Source organism: Amblyraja radiata, chromosome 3 (assembly GCF_010909765.2).
Source record: "Amblyraja radiata isolate CabotCenter1 chromosome 3, sAmbRad1.1.pri, whole genome shotgun sequence".
NCBI classification, from domain to species: domain Eukaryota; kingdom Metazoa; phylum Chordata; class Chondrichthyes; order Rajiformes; family Rajidae; genus Amblyraja; species Amblyraja radiata.
This window is the reverse complement of record NC_045958.1, coordinates 87,132,666-87,154,098: the sequence shown is the minus strand read 5'-3', so window position 1 is coordinate 87,154,098 and position 21,433 is coordinate 87,132,666. Positions and strand designations below refer to the sequence as shown.

Here is a 21,433-nt window from a genome sequence, read left to right as displayed (position 1 = left end):
CATGAGAGATTCGAAGCCTACGACAGATGTAGACAGTGTCTGTGCAAATTCTAGATTTGAGCGTTATGCACAGCATCGCAGTCCATAAGCATGACTATGAACTATCCAGTGAAAAGTTGCGTGTTACTTAATGTTGTTTTACTTTATATTTTGATTAAATCTAAAATGACCGCTTTCTTCGTAACTGTGTGTGCATGCAATAACAACTTGAGCCGTTTTCTATATGATGATAGAAGGTTGCCAGAACAGAGAAAGAATATATCTGGATTCCAAATTCAATAGAAGATTGTAATTATGAAATTAAATGTGAGATGAATTAAACCATTCAGAGAACTTTAGTTGGATGACAGGACATTGCCTCATTTTATTCCTTTCCACCTGTCAACTTCTGATAATTGGAGCGAAGGAAATAGGCAATATTTCGGGTCGAAACCCTTCTTCAGACTTGGGTCTGAAGAAGCGTTTTGACCCGAAGCGTTGCCTATTTCTTTCGCTCCATAGATGCTGCCTCACCCGCTGAGTTTCTCCAGCATTTTTGTCGACCTTCAATTTTCCAGCATCTGCAGTTCCTTCTTAAACTTCTGATAGTTCACAGGTTTAATGTTTACTAAGCCAAATTACTTTTTCAATAAATAGAGAAGTGCCTATCCAACTGCCCTCACCTCAAGAAAAATAGGAAGGTAATTTCCTTGCCAGATTTCATGTTAACAATAAGCGTTAAAAATGTTGACCAAGGCCGTTGGAAATATTGCCATGATTTTAAGCGAAATAAATGACCTTTTGATCAATAGATGCCACTGAGTGACTGGGCATCTACCACAGGAGAGTAGTTGCTGATAGTTGGGAAGTACAAGGTTGGTAAAAGTATTACAAAAAATTGATTTGTACCAAAATAAAACAATAACCCTTTGTTAACATTTCTGATTACAGGTGCCTGCAGTTTATGTACAAGGAGCAGAATTTCTTCCTGAATTCACATTGATCCCTCGGGAAAGTTATCCCGGAGAACCATTGGGAGACCAAACCCTGAGTCCCAAGTCTGAAGATCAGGTTAGTAATTATTAAGTAGTGTGTAGCAGGTATAATTATACAAACTGCAGGAGCCCAGAGAAAATATAACAATGTGGTTTATTTTGTTTGATCTTTATTGGTGTTCATGCTCCATGTTGAAAGGATGCTTCCTTTCTATCTTCCCCAATCCACCTGCAACATTGTGTGTAGGAATGAACTGCAGATGCTGGAACAGCACCTAATATTTTGCTTGGGTAGCTTACATCCCCAGCGGTATGATCATTGATTTCTCTAACTTCAAATTACCCTTGCTCTCCCTCTCTCTCCATCCCCTCACCCTGCCCAGTTCTCCCACCAGTCTTACTGTCTCCGACTACATTCTATCTCTGTCCCATCCACTCCTCTGACATCAGTCTGAAGAAGGGTCTGGACTCAAAACATCACCCATTCCTTCTCTCCGGAGATGCTGCCTGTCCCGCTGAGTTACTCCAGCATTTTGTGTCCATCTGCAACATTGGCTGGTACCAGTCTCGTCTCTCACTGTTTACTGTCCAAGTAAAACCCCTCCTGTGCTGTTGCATTCTAAGTGAGAATTAATCAAATTCACAGAGAGCCAGCAGGCTGAATGTGTGGCTAAATTGGGTCAAAATCCACGAGAAATGATTGTTGAAATGTTCAAGCTACTTGGCTGCCCAAGGAAAGATCTTCTCCCAGCATACTTCTGCAGTTGGAATGCAGTCCTATAAATCTTATCAGCTCAACAAACATTCCACTCTGACACAAGAAACTATGTGCCCTTTTGTATTTGATTTCTTTTTTTATGGGGCATGAAAGTTATTTCAACTGAATAAAATTGAAAATGTTGTTTTTAAAACGTCACTAATGCGGTGTTGTGTCGGTATAAACAAGACAAACTTGATCCTTGCTTAAAAAAAACATGTGGAACTTTTTGATTGTTTAAAGTAACGCAATGCAGAACAAATGGTATAGTTTCACCCAAGACAGAAAGCAACTTGACGGATCTACTTTCTTCAAAGCCCCATAGTAGTACTGATCAGAAATATCAATGTTTTATCAATGTGAGTTTATCATGACACCAACTTCTAGTTTCATGAGAGTTTTAATTTGTTTTGAATATCGTTTAAATGAGCCTCATTTTTCTTTTGCGGGACGTGAGTATGTTTGGCAAGTCCAGCATTCCCTGCCTCTAATTCTCCAGGAGAAGGCAGTGGTGTAACTGATTTCAGCTCATGTTTGAGAATGAAACAATATAATTTGTCAAGATTAATCAAGTAATCTGAAGTCATCTGACAGTGGGAAAGAACATTTGGCAGAGTTTATACCAAGTGCCAATTTGTGTTCCTCCCCAAGACTACTCCCACTCCCACCGAGTGATACGCTGTTGAGCCCAAACCCATGTGGTGTAATATTTCATAACCTTTCAGGCACTCTGTCTCCATCAACTGACTTTATCGATTTGCAGTAGGAGTGCTGCAAAACTGTCAATTGTTAGAAATGTATAAATTAGGTCAAGGTGTTGTTTTGAATTATTTGATGAGCCGGGTCTGGCAGCAGCGGTGCAGCGCTTTGGGCATGCAGACTTCATGATACATTCACGCGTATCAAGTGGCAACCAATAGGTTGGAATGTGGGCCGGTGGAGCCAGCAGAGGCCTTCCCGCCCATCCCCACCCACAATCCCAACAGTGATCATTGACATCATTATCACTTGCTTGACTGGTGTCCATGTGCAATATATGTTTGTTTAAAGTGCCCTTCCAAAAGTGATCAAGGTTAAGGGCAGCATGGTGGCATAGCGGTAGAGCTGCTGCCTTACAGCGCCAGGGACCCGGGTTTAATCTTGACTACGGGTGTTGTCTCGAGGGAGTTTGTTTGTTCTCCCCGTATCTCTGCGTGAGTTTTCTCTGGTTTTCTCCCACTTTCCAAACACGTGCAGGTTTGTCGGTTAATTGGCTTCGGTAAAATTGTAAATTATCCCCAGTGTGTGTAGGATATTGTTAACGTGCAGGGATTGTTGGTCGGCGAGGACACGATGGGCCGAAGAGCGTGTTTCCATGCTGTATATCTAAACTAAACTAAGCTAACATCCTTTGTGAATCCTTCAGTCAATGGGCAAGCTCCAAATAGATATCTGAAAATAAATTGTGATGATTTTGCGAAAAGTCCAATCATTGCTTTGCATAAAATCGATTGATTACTGGTCCTTCATCAAAAGATATCTGGATGTGAGCAATAATGATGGTGTGGAAATTGTTAAACTGTTGTATTAATAAAGACTCGTCATTTAAGAAGCAGTGACAAGGACCGGTGACAAAGAATTCCATGACAAGCCTATTGCCTGCATTGTTTCTGTTCGCAGTCGATAAACTCCACCCGAAAACAGACTAGTTACATCAAACTTCAAATACTATGTCAGAAAACTTCTTTAAATAATGATCTTTGATTTATGGAATGTTTCATTGATGTGGTCTCAGAACGTTTCAGAATGTAATCAGATCATTTCTCTTGTGTCTTGGCAACACTTCTTCAATATTTGAGCAGATTTGAAGATAAGGTTTGACATTTTAGAAAGAGTTAGAATGGGTATTGATCCAAGCAGAAAGGAATGTTCAGTGGTATGTGAAATTGGGTGCTGTATGGTACATGTTGATCTTCACAGCCTTATTCCATTGCCACACTGTAAAAGAACAAAAATTCATATGGGAAAATGGATCTCAATTAGGTTTCAGCTGCTGTACACTGTGTAGCTCTATTTTCCTGGAAGTGCCAATATTTGTGATACAGATGATTATGTCACAACGGCAGTGATTCTCAGCCATGGAAGCGTGAATTGAAATCACATCATTACTTCTGGAACAGGGGGCTGATACTGTTAATGTGTCAGTATGGAAATTTATAGTCCGACTCAACCTGCTTCTCCCCACAAATGTTGCTGAGTGTTTAGGCATCCCACCTATTTGCGATTTTGAAATTGTGACTTTACCTGTGGCTTTTCCATCTGAGATTACCATGAATTTTGACAGCTTTGTTTTGAGGAATTTAACATCCTCTCAAAACTGACCGCAATAACCATCATCGCCGATGAACCCAATGTTTCAAATGTCCTTAAACTCCGCAGTTGTTGATATGCATTGAACAGCTGACAGATTCTGTTGCACAATTAAACTGAAGAGGAACACTGAAAGTTCAAAAGGTCACTTGAAGTTCTGAAGCACAGAGTAAAAGACCAGCTTGGCACGAGGGAAAGATCTTAAAAATTATTCTCATGGGTAAATGACCTAAGTAGGGCTCTACATTACAATTTCTCCCTAATTATAAAAGAGGTAATTGAAAAGTCACTGAGCATTACTGTAACTGAAGCAGCATGCTACTAATACGCTCTTAATATTTATTAGACAATGCCCTATAGTTGGACTGCACCTGCTATCTCGAGTTGCAATATCTGCCTTCAGTTCTGCAGGGAGGTGTGCAATACTTTGTACAATTTTCCCATCCAATTCCACTACCCTGTATAACAGGCCGCAACCCTGCTTTGCTTTAGCTATGGTAGAACTATGAAAGTGGCGGCGCTGGTAAACGGCTGCGGCTCGCCTGCAGTCCATTTGTCTTTACTTTTTTATGTTGTTTTTTTTTCGTTTTGTCTAGTTAGTTTTTGTTTTTTAGGTTGTGTTTATGTGGGGGTGGGGGGTTGAAACGGGGCTTGCTGTCTCTCTCTTCGGGGGAATACGACTTTTTTTATCGTATCCCCCCTTCTCTGCCTCCGTCTGCGCTGAGGCCTAATGGTGGAGCTGGCGGCCTCGAGACTCCGGAGGCAGAGCCAGTCAGGACTTGCACTGTGCTCGCTCTCGTGAGGGCGGCCCAGCCCGAGGGTGGAACGGCACTCCCGTCGGAGCAGCCCAGCCCGAGGGTGGAACGGCACTCCCGTCGGAGTGGCCCAGCTCGAGGGTGGAACGGCACTCCCGTCGGAGTGGCCCAGCTCGAGGGTGGAACGGCACTCCTGTCGGAGAGTGGCCCAGCCCAAGGGAGGAACGGCACTCCCGTCGGAGTGGCCCAGCCCGAGGGAGGAACGGCACTCCCGTCGGAGTGGCCCAGCCCGAGGGTGGAACGGCACTCCCGTCGGAGTGGCCCAGCTCGAGGGAGGAACGGCGCTCCCGTCGGAGTGGCCCAGCTCGAGGGAGGAACGGCACTCACGTGAGGGCGATCCGGCTCGGGGCTGGAACGGTGCTCCGGTGGCTGGGACGGCGTTCTGGCGGCTATGACCTGAGTCCGGGGTTCAGCCGCAGGCCAGCGGCTGCGTCCGTTGGACTGGAGGGCGGCAGCTTCGACCACCCCGGGCCGCGGTGTTTGAGCCGGCCCGTTGCGGGGTTCGGTGAGCCGCGGGACTGTTTGTACCATCGCCCGGTGGGGAATCGCCTCAACGCAGAGGGAGAAGAGGAGGGAAGAGACTGCAACCCTAAGATTTGTGCCTCCACCACAGTGAGCAGGTGCTTGGAGGACTCACTGTGGTGGTGTTAATTTGTGTTTATTGTTGTTATTATTGTATGATTGTATGTATGACTGCAGGCACGAAATTTCGTTCAGAGCGTAAGGTCTGAATGACAATAAAGGCATTCAATTCAATTCAATTCAACTCAGGGCGCATTTGAAGGAATTAACAAGAACAACTTTGAAGAACAAGACAACATTTCTGTTGCACCATTCACTGCAGTCCATGGCATTTTACAGCCAGTGAGGTGCTTTTTGAAGTGTATAACTTGTAATAATGTTGAAGTGTGACTGGGAATTTGCACACGGTGAACTGGCACAACAGCAATATAAGATTGAGCAGCTGGTTTAGTTATAGGTTTAGTTTAGTTTAGAGATACAGCATGGAAACAGGCCTGCGGAAAACAAGAACAGCAGATGCTAGTTTATACCAAAGAGAGTCACAATTGGCTGGGCTAACTCAGCGGGTCAGGCAGCATCTCTGGAGAAAAAGATTGGGTGACATTTTGGTCGGGACCCTTGAAGAGTCCAGCCTTTGAACTCCAACACATTGTGTCTATCTATGGAAAGAGGCCTGTCCACAAACTACTTGTCCAGAGGCCACAATTCAGTGCCCATTTCACTTTCCCCCCCCCCCCCCCACTCCATATGAACCTTCTGTGCAAATTAACTGACTTTACTGGCAGGTTCAATGGCTCTCATGCACAGCAAGTGCCACTTGAATTTCTGACAGCACACGGAGCTTCAAACAATTAAGCCCAGTTTTTATTGTTAAGCATTGCTAATCATGTGAAATTTTCACCTGAATATTGGCAAAGAACCTTTGTCCCTTATGACATGTGTACATGTTGCACTTGACATGAAGAGTGGATTGAATCCATTGAAAATGAAAAGTACAAACCACCGCTGCCATTCAGAGTAATATGTCCAGTAGCACCTTGTTGCTGCTCTCGTCATGGGCCTTCTCTCTCCAAACTAACTGGACCCTTGTTTGCTGGAGGCCCTTCCTCATTTAACAAAACCTGGCGGCACTTCCAACTGATCAGTTCTTCGCACTATAAAAGAAGCTGCTGTAAAAAAAGCCCTACAGGCCAGGAGCAGATAATCTGATATCCAATCGATATGGATTACTTACCCTTCTGAAGCATTTAATGTCATTTGATTAGATGGAAAAAGAATGCAAGTGAAAGGGAACCTGCTCTTAACAAGAATGCTTCAAGGGCTAGCTGCCTCCAACCGTGTTGTTGGGGCCCAGGAGTCTCATGAGAACCTGATCTGTCACAGCTTCAATGCTAAGTGAAGATATATCATCTGTAACATTCAAAGCTGCAACAGGATCAGAGAGGAAGATTGTGTTTGGGTACTTAAAATGACTATGTCAGCCTTAATATAACAACAATGACTAATGATAGCATTGGGCTTCAAGTGGCTAATACAGGAAAGTCACTTTTAATACACTGTGACATTCAAGGGTATTGAATTTGCCGGTACATTTTGAATAGTGGATCATATTTATGGTAATTATCACCAATACGATGTCATCTCCTACTTTGTGACAAATGATATTGCTGTCATGTTTGATACTCTTCCTTTGATGTGAGATTGCAGATCCTGTTTCATTTTACCTGCACCTGGGTATTGTGGGGAGAAGAGGCATTTCAGGACACATCCCTGAGATTCAGAGCTGTTCAGCAGAGAGTTGCGTGTGATCACAATGCCTGGCCTCGGGTAATGTGACGTTTGTGAATGTGTTGCAGGATTGGCATTGTATATTGAGGGAAAGGGACGGAATGAGGGCAATGATTTCATCTCCCCTCCTGCACACTGCACTTCCTGGGAAATTGAAGGAATGATATCAAGCACAGATGAAAACACAAGTTCTATTATAATTAAGTAACTTAACTTAATTATAATTTGCCATAAACAATTTAAAGGCTTTAAACACTGACTGGTTATATTATAAAAAATACCATGAGTCATCTCCTCTCCTCTGACTCCTAGAGCATAGCCCAAATCCTCGTCTTACACCTTTTCCCACTGAACCCACCACCCAATGTCACCTCCCTGCTTGGATCCTCATTCCTCCCCTGCACACCTTTACTCTCTCATATTAACATAGTCACCCTCTTCTCATCCTGATTATCATGTGCCCCCAAATCCCGTGTCTCTGCCCCACACATTCCCAAACTGTCAGCCACTCATCCCCCATTACTCTCACATCTGCTCTCACCTCATCCATCTGTCCTTGCTCCTCTCTTTCTACTCAAACTCCCCCCCCCCCCTCCCCCTTACACCTACCCACCCATCCTTATAGGGTTTCGGCCCGAAATGTCGCCTATTTCCTTCGCTCCATAGATGCTGCTGCACCCGCTGAGTTTCTCCAGCAATTTTGTGTACCATCCTTATAGCAACCCTGCTTTGTCATTCCTCGTCTCATATCGACCCACCATTGCATGCATCTTTCTCCCCTCTCCCATCCACCCTGTACAATGCCAGATATCCTGTGCCAAGTAATCTGTACCTCCCCCATCCTACCTTATATTTCACCTTCTGATTCCTTTATACCTATTGTGGGCTTCATATTTGCTATAAATAAAACAGTAATTCTTTTCATAATTTGATAGAAACATAGAAACTAGGTGCAGTAGGAGGCCATTCGGCCCTTTGAGCCAACACTGCCATTCATTGTGATCATGGCTGATCGTCCCCAATCAATAACCTGTGCCTGCCTTCTCCCCATATCCCTTGATTCCACCAGCCCCATAGAGCTCTATCTAACTCTCTCTTAAATCCAGTGATTTGGCCTCCACTGCCCTCTGTGGCAGGGAATTCCACAAATTCACAACTCTCTGAGTGAAAAAGTTTTTTCTCACCTCAGTCTTAAATGGCATCCCCTTTATTCTAAGACTGTGGCCCCTGGTTCTTGACTCGCCCAACATTGGGAACATATTTCCTGCATCTAGCTTGTCCAGTCCTTTTATAATTTTATATGTTTCTATAAGATTTCCCCCTCATCCTTCTAAACTCCAGTGAATACAAGCCTAGTCTTTTCAATCTTTCCTCATATGACAGTCCCGCAATCCCAGGGATCAATCTCGTGAACCTACCCTGCACTGCCTCAATCACAAGGATGTCCTTCCTCAAATTAGGAGACCAAAACTGTACACAATACTCCAAATGTGGTCTTACCAGAGCCCTATACAACTGCATGATACAACATCCTGACCCCATGTTAGTTGTGGTTCTTAGCAGTTCTTTCTCCTTAGGACCTGTCCATTTTGACTTTTTACTGTGTCAGCAGCACATCCGTGGGGTGGTGGGGGTGGGGGGGATATTGTCTCATAACTCAGCAGGTTGACTTTCCCTGACATGGCACATTCCTCCTTCATCAAAGCCGTCCCACTCGTACATTACCCTTGACCGCACTCTCCCAGCAGCCCTGACACTAACCACTCTTGCTACATATAGTTGATGGAGTCTTGCAGCTCAGTGGGTGGCACACTGGTGGCACTGTGGGTCGTCTTTTGTGAATGCAGGTCCTGTAACTAAAGTACTGTAAGTGGATTTCTGTGACTCAGTGGATGAACCTCACTAGTGGGTACATGCTTGTAGTAAATGGGGACCACTCATAGAACACAGTGGGCGGACTTGCAAGACTTTGTGGGTGGATACGTGGAGCATTTGAAGAGAGGGAGCACCCTGTGACTCAATGGGGCACATGCGTAGTGGGGCACTATGTGGTTCCATGGGGGGAACTCTTGTGTAATGGGGGCACACTCGTGACACTGTGGAAGCACTCTTGTGGTGTAGGGAGAGCATGTGATTCAGTGGGGGGGTCTCCGTTGTAAAATATTTCGGTACAACCAACGAGGTCACTTCAGAAAAGAGAAATCCCTTTCCCCACTAATGTTCCTTGTAACCTATTCTACCGCTTCACCCCACACTATTTCAAACAATTGTCAGCAGATTCTACCACTCACCACTCACAAGAGACAAGTTACATTAGCCAGTTAACCTACAAAAAATGGGCAAATGGGATTAGAATAGGTAGACATTACATTTGGCATGGACAAAGTGGCGTATAAATGCCTATTTCTATGATTCTATGATTTTAGGACGGGTAGCAAGATTGCAATGCCTTTGCAATGAATAAAAGCTATTACTGTCTGCACAGTCAGAAATGCAAGAATAGATTGAACTGTGGAGTAAATCATGGGTTCATAACACTGCCACCTCAGCCTGTAATTAAACTGTTATACAGTGCAATCTTGCTCCTGTCTCAGATGGAACAATTCTCTTGCCCTTGACAAGGCTGACAATAGCCTGAACGCAACAGCAGCCCATACACTCGATGATTTGATTTTTCACGAGACAATGCTGAGGTTCTCCCAGTATAACCACAAGCTTGAAAATCTCTTTTTGACTAAGTCTGAAAGAAACCACTGGGGGGCATGTATTTATTTCAGAACCATTCTTGCGTGACTTGTAATACTGCAGAGCTGCACATTAAACCAAGCGTGATTCAGTGTGAGAAGAATTTTATGTTATATATCAAATTGACTGGCCATAAATTATCTTTAATGTTGGAAAATCCCAAACAGTAAAAGACACCAAGTATACTCATTTTCAGAAGTATGTTGAAAAGAGTAGACTTGATTTGTCGTGCAGAATACACTGAAAGGAATGAGCGGACTATGTACACGCTACTGATTAGCACTCGATTTTCAACACCAATATCTTTGCAAAAAAATTGGAAACACAGAATGTTATTGGATAGAGTTGAGCTGTCTTCTCTAAGTTATGGCAGTTATTTTATCAATGATTCCTATCTCCTCGTATCACTCATTTCTCAATTCCTTTAAATAAAGTATGGACTCAGATTCACAAATGTTTGATTTTCTTTTTATTTCAATACCAACTGATGCTTACATTGGCATGTTCTTGTTTAAATTAGTCCCCATCTCTCAGTGAAAACAATCTTGCACCATTTACGATAATTCTCTGCTGATTGCTGATTCTTCTCTGTCATGAGCCCTCAACCATATTCCCTAATCGTGTCAGGTTAGTGGACAAAATCCTCATTGCTCAAATGTAACCCTTCATAGTCACTAACAGTCTCTTGAGTTTTCTAAGAAGTAAACAAAGCAAGTTGCACACTTATACTTGTATTTGCAGAAATAAGAAAGTATTCTGCCTGAATTTCAGTTAAACAAATGAAACAAAATACTTGTGATGGTAGCTGTCGTGGGAGGGTGGTAGAGTAGAGGGGTATCCGAATTGACTAGTTTTTCAGGAAGTCAATCATTTGTTTCTGTTTAGCATTCACCGGACCGCTTTAAAAAAATCCTGACTTGCTGAAATATGAGTCCCACACCAGTTACCACCACAAGTATTTTGGCCTGAAACACATTCTTAGGCACTGCATTCCATGCTCACTGCGATGGAGGATTCAAAACAGAAACTCAGCATCATAATTGATTTAATTATTAAAAAATTAAAACCTGCTAAATTTTACCGAAATTTTGAGTGGGATCCCGGAGAATGTCCAGATCGCAAATATCTGAACATTGGGAAAGTATCTGTGCCAGAGACACATTCTAACAGCCTTCTTTGCAGCAGTGTTGCATGCAGGCAGCAGGGGATGCTGTTTGCTCTCTGTATCTTTGGAAGTTGTTCATTTTCCATCACTGCAGAATAAAACACCATGCATTTTGCACCAGCAGGTTGCAATATACAGGCTGTTCTTCCATCGAGGTCCCCCAGCTCTGCAGTGGGGTTACCATCGCAGGTCTATTTCTGGGCGGTTGCCAAATCACGGCCTCACACCCAGCAGAACGGTCATTCCAAGTTGCAATAGCCTGGCCTGCTTTGCACTGTCTTAGGACTCGTGCCGTCCAAGGAGGACACATCAATTCCCACTGAGTTTCCAGCTCTCAGAAAATGGAGAAATTAGCTTCATTGAGAAAACGTACTCAAATTTTTCAATTAATTTAATTTAATCTATTTTAACGTGCTTTTTAAAGGCAGTGTGCAAGCATTTGGAATGTGTGTGTCGGTATGTGTGCTCTGTGTGTGTCTATGTTTATGCATGCTTTGTGTATGTGTGTTTGTATGTGTCTGTTTGTGTATGTCCCTGTGTGCATGCTGCATGTGTGTGATTGGAATTGTGTATATGTCTCTGGGTGCATGCTTCGTGTGTATGTGAGAAGTAAAATGGATGAAGGAGAGCCAATGGATGTAGTGAATCTGGGCTTTCAGAAAGCCTTTGATAAGGTCCCACACAGGAGATTAGTCAGCAAAATTAGAGCACATGGTATTGGGGGTAGGGTATTGACATGGATAGAGAATTGGTTGGCAGACAGGAAACAAAGTGTAGAAATAAGCATGTTGGCCTTCATGATGAGAGGATTTGAGTATAGGAGTAAAGAGGTCCTTCTGCATTTGTACAGGGCCCTGGTGAGACCACATCTGGAGTATTGTGTGCAGTTTTGTTCTGCTAATTTGAGGAAGGACATCCTTGCTATTGAGGCAGTGGGGCATAGGTTCACAAGGTGAATCCCCGAGATATGAGGAAAGATTGGAAAGACTGCTCTTGTATTCACTGGAATTTAGGATGAGAGGGAATCTTATAGAAACGTAGATGCAGGAAAATGTTCCCAATGTTGGGGTAGTCCAGAACCAGGGGCCACAGTCTAAGAATAAAGGGGAGGCCATTTAAAACAGAGATGAGAAAAAACATTTTCACCCAGAGGGTTGTGAATTTGTGGAATTCTCTGCCACAGAAAGCTGTGGAGGGCAATTCACTGGATTAGCAGAATCAAGGGGTATGGGGAGAAGGCAGGCATGGGTTACTGATTGTGGATTCTCAGCCATGACAACAATGAATGGCAGTGCTGGCTCAAAGGGCCGAATGGCGTACATGTCATGTCCTTGGGACCGCACATAGCAATGTGTTCTGCTTCATAGACAAACTTTGCAGCAAACTTTCACACAGCAAATCCTCACAAATGGTAATGATCAGTGGATAGTTATTCCAGAGCATTGACTGAGGGGAAATTGTTGGCCAAGACACTGGGAGAATATTCCTGTTCTTCAAATGTCCCATGGGTTCCGAGAGGACAGACAGTTTAATGATTCACCCAAATGACCAGAAATCTGGCAGTACAATCTGTTAGGACAATACTCCAGCCCTGTAGTTTGATTCGCCTGATTTTGATTGTCCACAATGGGTCAAGGTCTTCCAGAAAATAAATAATGAGTAATTCATAACTTGTCCAAGTATCAGAGAATTGAGTCCTGCACGAAGTGTCCATGTGGATACTTTCAAAGCGATTTTCCCATATACCTGTTTGCTTTTCCTTCAATAGTTTATGCTGCCATTTATCGACTGAAGCAAAACAACAGACAGAGGATGGTGGTGGGGGTGGGGCTTTTGCATCGGAAGCTTGTAACCATTGATCAGGGATCGATGCTGGGACCATTGGTGTTTGTCATGAATGTAATATAATTGGTATGTTTGCTGATGATATGAAAATTTGTGATTTTCTCCTCCCCTCCTCTCTCTCCCCCCCGCCTCTCTCTCCCCCCGCCTCTCTCTCCCCTCCGCCTCTCACTCCCCCCCGCCTCTCACTCCCCAGCCTTTCTCTTCCTCCCCCGGCATTCCTCTTCCTTCCCACTGCCTCCCCCCCCTCTTTCCCCCGCCCCTCTCTCCCCCCTACTCTCACCCTCACCCGCGCGTTGAGGTGACGGGACATAGAAACATAGAAACATAGAAAATAGGTGCAGGAGTAGATCATTCGGCCCTTCGAGCCTGCACCGCCATTCAATATGATCATGGCTGATCATCCAACTCAGTATCTTGTACCTGCCTTCTCTCCATACCCCCTGATCCATTTAGCCACAAGGGCCACATCTAACTCCCTCTTAAATATAGCCAATGAACTGGCCTCAACTACCTTCTGTGGCAGAGAGTTCCAGAGATTCACCACTCTCTGTGTGAAATTTTTTTTTCTCATCTCGGTCCTAAAGGATTTCCCCTTTATCCTTAAACTGTGACCCCTTGTCCTGGACTTCCCCAACATCGGGAACAATCTTCCTGCATCTAGCCTGTCCAACCCCTTAAGAATTTTGTAAGTTTCTATAAGATCCCCCCTCAATCTCCTAAATTCTAGCGAGTACAAGCTGAGTCTATCCAGTCTTTCTTCATATGAAAGTCCTGACATCCCAGGAATCAGTCTGGTGAACCTTCTCTGCACTCCCTCTATGGCAATAATGTCCTTCCTCAGATTTGGGGACCAAAACTGTACGCAATACTCCAGGTGTGGTCTCACCACGAACCTGTACAACTGCAGTAGAAACTCCCTGCTCCTATACTCAAAACCTTTTGCTATGAATGCTAACATACCATTCGCTTTCTTCACTGCCTGCTGCACCTGCATGCCTACTTTCAATGACTGGTGTACCATGACACCCAGGTCTCGTTGCATCTCCCCCTTTTCCTAATCGGCCACCATTTAGATAATAGTCTGCTTTCCTGTTTTTGCCACCAAAGTGGATAACCTCACATTTATCCACATTATACTGCACCTGCCATGCATTTGCCCACTCACCCAGCCTATCCAAGTCACCTTGCAGCCTCCTAGCATCCTCCTCACAGCTAACACTGCCCCCCAGCTTCGTGTCATCCGCAAACTTGGAGATGTTGCATTCAATCCCCTCATCCAAATCATTAATATATATTGTAAATAGCTGGGGTCCCAGCACTGAGCCTTGCGGTACCCCACTAGTCACTGCCTGCCATTCTGAAAAGGACCTGTTTACTCCTACACTTTGCTTCCTGTTTGCCAGCCAGTTCTCTATCCAAATCAATACTGAACCCCCAATACCATGTGCTTTAAGTTTGTATACTAATCTCTTATGTGGGACCTTGTCGAAAGCCTTCTGAAAGTCCAGATATAACACATCCACTGGTTCTCCCCTATCCACTCTACTAGTTACATCCTAGTAGAGTCCCCCTTGGTCTAGTGTACAATAAATGGTAGGGAGTACAGAGGAACAGAAGGACCTTAATGGACAAGGTACACAAAATTGCTGGGGAAACTCAGCGGGTGCAGCAGCATCTATGGAGCGAAGGAAATAGGCGACGTTTCGGGCCGAAACCCTTCTTCAGACTGGTTAATGGACAAGCTGGTTGATCCCTCAAGGTGGCGGCACAGGTAGGCATGTTGTTGAACATGGCATCTATTGTTGTACATTAGCCAAGCTGACTGCTTCTAACAGTTTATTTTTGCTTCAGCCTCCAGCATCTCCAGCATCCTGTATCTCCATTTTTAGTTTATTTTTGACTGTCCCAAATATGCTGGAGGGACTCAGCAGGTCAGACAGATCCCTGAGATGCTGCCTAATCCACTGAATTGCCTCAGCACTTTCTCTTTTGCTGAAGAATTTAGCAACTGCAGTCTCTTGTGTCTCTCTTAGTTTTATCTGACCTCTCTTTTCACATTTCCAGCTCTGAAGATATGTCTTCAACTTGAATCATTAGCTGTTTCTCTTTCCAAAAAATGCTGGTTGTTTCCACCATTTTTGTTTTTATTTCAGATTTCCAGTCCCTCCATTGTTTTGATGGAATTTTAGGGTGGGACAATGATGCAGCTGGTAGAGCTGCTGCCTCACAGTGTCTGAGATCTGGTTTTATCCTGACCATGGGTGCTTCCTGTGTTGAGTTTGCACATTCTCCCTGTGATCGCGTGGGTTTCCTCCAGGTGCTCCAGTTTCCTCCCACATACCAAAGACATGCTGGTTGGTAGGTTAATTGGCTTCTGTAAAATTGCTCCTTTTGTGTTGTGAGTGGATGAGAAAGTTGGATAACAGAACCAGTGTGAACGATCGATGGTCATCATAGACTTGGTGGGTTGAAGTTTCCATGCTTTGATACTAAACTAAACTAAACTAAACTTAAATTCAGGTTCTATTATCTTAAATCTAAGTCAAATTTCATCTGCTGCATTTGTGCTCTGTCCTCAAGAACTGCCTTGGAAGTTTTAATAGACTAGATAATTTTAGTTATTTCAGAAGGAGGTAGATATTTTGCTGAAAGTGAGGAATTATGGTGGCAAAATGAGTTGGTACAGAGAAAGGAATTGAGAATCGGGCAGATTATTGAATGGTGGGGCACGATTAAAAGGATGCGTGGCCAACTCTTACGCCTATTTTCTTGTACTCTTGTGTTAGAAATCATTCTCCTCAGGCATCTGCCCAAACTTCCTCAGGTCAACTTCCTTATGCTATCCTGTCAGATGGTACCTAATAGTTTCTCGAGGTGGCAGTAGGTTTAATAGTTTTCTCAAAATAAACACGGTGCTTTCCAGTTTCTGAAGAATAAGAGAGATGTCTAAAAGCTTTCCTGAGAAAGCTACAGTAGTTTACAGTTTGCCTGAGATAGCCACGGTGCTTTCCAATTTTCCCAGGATCACTGTTGTAGTTTACAATTTTCCTGGAAGAGAAGTGGAATTTTACACTTTTTCTTGGAATGAATTTGTAAAGAGTCAATGTCAAATTTGTTGTTTGCTCCCAGGTAGGATCATTAAATATTTTTTGGGGAAAAGCCAAACAGGCTTCAGGTAAAAAACAGCAGGTGCAATGGAGCAACATGCACAAAGAATGTCGTTTGTCCACATCCAAGCCTTTACTTCTCCTTTGGAAAGAATTTAGTGATTTGGTGCATTATTTCACCCAATTATATTTTTTAAATGGCTCATTCCCCAACAGCTATTCAAAGATGTGATTCTATCGTGTTATTTAATAATATACTCATTCATCGATGCTCCTGTTGGTAGAACTGAACTAATCTTCCTTCTAGACCTTGTGCATGGGCAGCTGCTCTGGTTGTTTTTTGTGGTAGCATCAACTGCCTCTGGAATGCTGACAGATCAATGTCAGTGCCATATGCATACAGCCCAAAACTACACCGCACTGCGGCAAGCAACCTAATGGTATAAACCCCCTAGCGATATCAATGTGGTTAGAAATATTCGGCAGCTTTAGATTCATAGATTCATGGAGTTATACAGTATGGAGACAGGCCCTTCGGTCCACATTGACCAAGATGCCTACTTACCCTTATTCCATTTGTTGATGCATTTGGTCCTTATATTTCTAAACCATTCCTATCCAAGTATCTTTCCAAATGTCCTTTAAACCTTATAATTGTACCCACTTCTATACCACTTCTTCGGACAGCTCATTCTATATTTACACCACCTATTCTTCAGATTCCCTTTCAATCTTTCCCCTTAAACCTATGTTCTCTAGTTTTAGACTCGTGTTACCTGGAAAATTAATGTCGTTATCTATCCTATCTAGCCCCTCATAATTTTATACACTGTGTAAGGTCACCCTTCAGCCTCCTTCACTCCGTGGAAAACAGTCCTGCCCAAACTCTATCCATCATTTTGTGCAGGTCTTCAGATAGCTGTGCAATTTACCACAAAGCCCTTTATCGCTTTCATTCCACTTCATTTTAAAGTTTGAAGATTCATTGTATCTTGTTGCTAGTAAATATTACAAACACCCAACTTGCCACAGTATGAAAAAAGACGACATTTAAACAGAAGAGGCGAATTGCTGGGTAAATAGAAATTCCCATGCTGATCTTTGAAACAAAGGGCAATAATCATCCATTGTATCTGGAGAGAACTGGAGTTTGGTGCATTGGTACGGCTGCGGGCGGCGGCGCTGATTTCAACATCGGGAGCCTGGGATCTCTCGATGAGATCGCCAGTGGTGGAGCTCCAACCGTCGCGGCCTTGTCGGCTTCAGAAGCTGCGGTCTCCGGTAAGGAAGCGGCCGTTCCAGGTGTCCCAAGCCGCTGAGAGGACACTCCCGACGCCGGACCATTTATATCAACGGGTCGATGGTTGAAAGGGTCAAGAACTTCAAATTCCTGGGCGTGCACATCTCTGAAGATCTTTCCTGGTCCGAGAACACTAACGCAATTATCAAAAAAGCTCATCAGCGACTCTACTTCCTGAGAAGATTACGGAGAGTCGGATTGTCAAGGAAGACTCTCTCTAACTTCTACAGGTGCACAGTCGAGAGCATGCTGACCGGTTGCATCGTGGCTTGGTTCGGCAATTTGAGCGCCCTGGAGAGGAAAAGACTACAAAAAGTAGTAAACACTGCCCAGTCCATCATCGGCTTTGACCTTCCTTCCATCGAGGGGATTTATCACAGTCGCTGCCTCAAAAAGGCTGGCAGTATCATCAAAGACCCACACCATCCTGGCCACACACTCATCTCCCTGCTACCTTCAGGTAGAAGGTACAGGAGCCTGAAGACTGCAACAACCAGGTTCAGGAATAGCTACTTCCCCTCAGCCATCAGGCTATTAAACCTGGCTCGGACAAAACTCTGATTATTAGCAACCACTTTCTGTTATTTGCACTACCAGTTTATTTATTCATGTGTGTATATATTTATATCATGGTATATGGACACATTTATCTGTTTTGTAGTAAATGCCTACTATTTTCTGTGTGCTTAAGCAAAGCAAGAATGTCATTGTCCTATACAGGGACACATGACAATAAACTCACTTGAACTTGAACTTGAACTTGAACCAACATCACCCGGTGAGAACGGCCTGGAACATCGGGCCTCCGTAGAGGCAACTGTGGAGGCCTCAATAGGCCCGACTATGGGTGAACTGGGGTTGGGGACTGGACACTGTGCCTTCCCTCATAATGGTAACCATTGTGGGGGGATGTTAAATGATTCTTAATTTGTTCCGTTTCCAAGATGGCTGCCGGAAGGGAGAGTGAACGCTGGCGTAATTAGCTGCCGCTGCTCTCTCTTTGAATTGTGTCTTTGAATTGTGTCTTTGAATTGTGTATTGTTGATGTCTTTATTATTTATTTTTTATTTTTTTGTCGTTATTTTTTGTTTTGTTTCATTCTGCTTACATGTTTTTTATTCTGTTACTAAATTTTGTAAGGTGTCCTTGAGACTCTTGAAAGGCACCCATAAATAAAATTTATTATTATTATTATTATTATTGCAGGGAATGGAGTGATTTGGATCATGTGCAGGTGGTTGATATTAGTTTACCTCGCCATCATGTTCGGCACAGATTTTGTGCGCCAAAGGGTGTGTTCCTGTTTGATGTTGTATGTTCTAACATGTCTTCTTGGCTGATCTGGCCCTCCAGTGAGATTGTCAACATCAGTGGGTTATAAACCAGGCTTTCTCCTTTATCACCCAAATAGGATTTGTAAACAGTTCTTCCAGAGAAGACTGGTTTACTCAAATGGAGAAGACAAATAAAGCAAGAGTGTACACAATAAATGGTGGGATGGCTGAATATTGGACTACATGCCACAATTCTGTGAATATAGCAACAGAGATAAGAAAAGTGGTTAAGAAGTCAGAGTCAGATAATTGTACAGCATCGAAACGGACTCTTCAACCCACCATGTCTATGTCAACATCAATGCTAATCCCGCTTGCTTGTATTAATTCCATATCACTCTATGCCTTGCTTCTTCAAGTATCTGTCTAGATGCCTCTTAAATGTTGTTACTATTCCTGTCCTTACCACCTCTATCTTAATCGAGACATGTTTGTGAGAAAACTTTGGCCTTTAGATCCCGTTTAAAATCTCTCCCACCTTTAGTTAATGCTAAGACCTATAGGTTTAGACACCTCAATCATGCATAACAGACATTATTTCTTTACCCTTTACAATTTTACATGCCCCTTTCATGTCACAGTCCTTTGCTCCAGGGAAATCAGCCCTAACCAATCTGTCCATGTACACAAGCCCTCTAATCCAGATAACATCCTTGTGAATCTTTTCTGCGCCCTCTCTAACTTAATCACATCTTGCCTGTAGTGTGGCAATCAGGCCTGCCCCAACATTCTCTGTTCAACAACACTCCCCAGAGCCCTATCATTTATTGTATGTCTTGCCCTGGTTTAACGTGCCAAAATGCATTACTTCATGTTTTGTGTGTTAAATTCCATCTGTCACCTCCTTACCCACTTCCCCAGTTGATCTACATCCTGTTGTAACCCAAGACAAAGTTCTTCACTATACCACCAGTTTTGGTTTCATTGTAAACTGACTAATCATGCTACTTGTATTCCGATTTTAAGCATTAATATATTTTACAAACAGACTCAACACAATTCCCTGCGACACACCAATGGCACAGGCCTCCATTGTTTACATATTCTGTTGTGCTGCTGCAAGTTAAATGTCATTGTTCTATCTGGGACATATGACAATAAAACACTCTTGACTCTTGACTCAATCTGGAAAACAACTAATGCCTCCACTACTACTTCCAATTTTTATCTAATTTGCTGGCCCACCCTGAATCCCAAGTCTACAAACCTTCCAGCTCAGCCTACCATACACAACTTATGGGAGGGTTGCCTTTCCTGGATGAGGCATAGAACATAAGGGAACAAACTCAGAAGATAGGCACAAAAAGCTGGAGTAAATCAGCGGGAGTGGGAGCATCTTTGGAGAGAAGGAATGGGTGACGTTTTGGTTAGAGACCCACAAACTCATTTTTGAATTGTACAAAACTGTAGTGAGATCAGCTACTGCAGACCCTTCTTCAAGCTCTGAAGAAGATGGGTCTCGACCCTGAACATTATCTGTCCATTCCCTCCATAGATGCCACCAGACCCACAAAAAAAACATTGTGATTTGCTCAAGATACCAGCAGCTGCAGTTTCCTGTGACACACATAACTATGGTTGTATTGATGCAATGAAGCTATTTGCATGTCTGGTCTTTCTTACCTACACAAAAAATCCAGTTGAAAGACGGAAATCAGCTGAGATCACAGTCACTGCAGCAAGACATTCAGTTTCTGCAGCACATCAGTATAGGGCAGATGAGGACTACATTCCCAAACAAAATTGTTGGATATTCAGCTCAGAAAATAAAGGAATGGAAGTGAAGTGCAGGTATTATTGATAAACATTAAGCAATATTTATTAAAGAATTGCCGAATGAATGGAGTAATTATCAGGGAATTGTGGAATGAGTAAAGATGTGTTTGCTTGTGTTTAGTTTAGTTCAGAGATACAGCACGGAAACAGGCCCTTCGGCCCATCAAGTCCGCATCGACCAGTGACCCCCACACATTAACACTATCCTACACACACTAAGGACAATTTACATTTATACCAAGCCAATTCACCTACAAACCTGTATGTCTTTGGAGTGTGGGAGGAAACCGAAGAGCTCGGAGAAAACCCATGCAGGTCATGGGGACAACGTACAAACGCCGTACAGATAAGCATACAGATAAGCATCCCCTAGTCAGGATTGAACCCGGGACCCGGGGCTCTGGCGCTGTAAGGCAGCAGCTCTACCGCTCTGCCACCGTGCCGGTGTTTGTGGAAATGTTGAGTGAATACAGGGCATTGAAACACTGCCTTGCTGTGCTGTTGCTTGAGATGGGACATGGTTGGTTACTGCTGCTAACGTCACCCTTAAATCTCCTCACTTGATTCACACTCATGTGAAGGATGTCTCTGAATGCTCAGGATGGATTTCTGCTGGGTCAAGTTGAAAATGATGAACTGCACAAACATCTATCTACCTATGAGAAGCTGATTATGTAATTGCTTTTGGATGAAGCATTCAAGTTTATTATTTTCTATTGTGAACTCAGTTTTCAGTACATATTGCACCTATCCCAGTATAATGTCTTTGTTGCAGCTCCCAGCATCCGAAAGATTATTTATTTGTAAATAATATAGTAAATTTATAAAGTGTATTTATTTGTGTGGCAATTTGTTAGATTTCAAATAATGTTCAGTGAACAATTTCTAATAGACATTTAAGTTTTATGCGCCAGAGGGAGAAACATTTCCATGTTCAGTAATTTACTTTATCATGT

General features: G+C 43.3%; 1 protein-coding gene across 1 annotated transcript in view; it reads right to left on the bottom strand.

The window, feature by feature from the left end:
• Nucleotides 1-21,433, bottom strand: part of LOC116971573 (uncharacterized protein DDB_G0271670-like) — a 72,267-nt gene that overhangs the window by 3,671 nt on the left and 47,163 nt on the right. Inside the window, exon 2 of the mRNA XM_033018807.1 lies at nt 6,754-6,842. Within this exon, the coding sequence (XP_032874698.1) occupies nt 6,754-6,842 (89 nt within the window). The remainder of the gene's footprint in view (nt 1-6,753; nt 6,843-21,433) is intronic.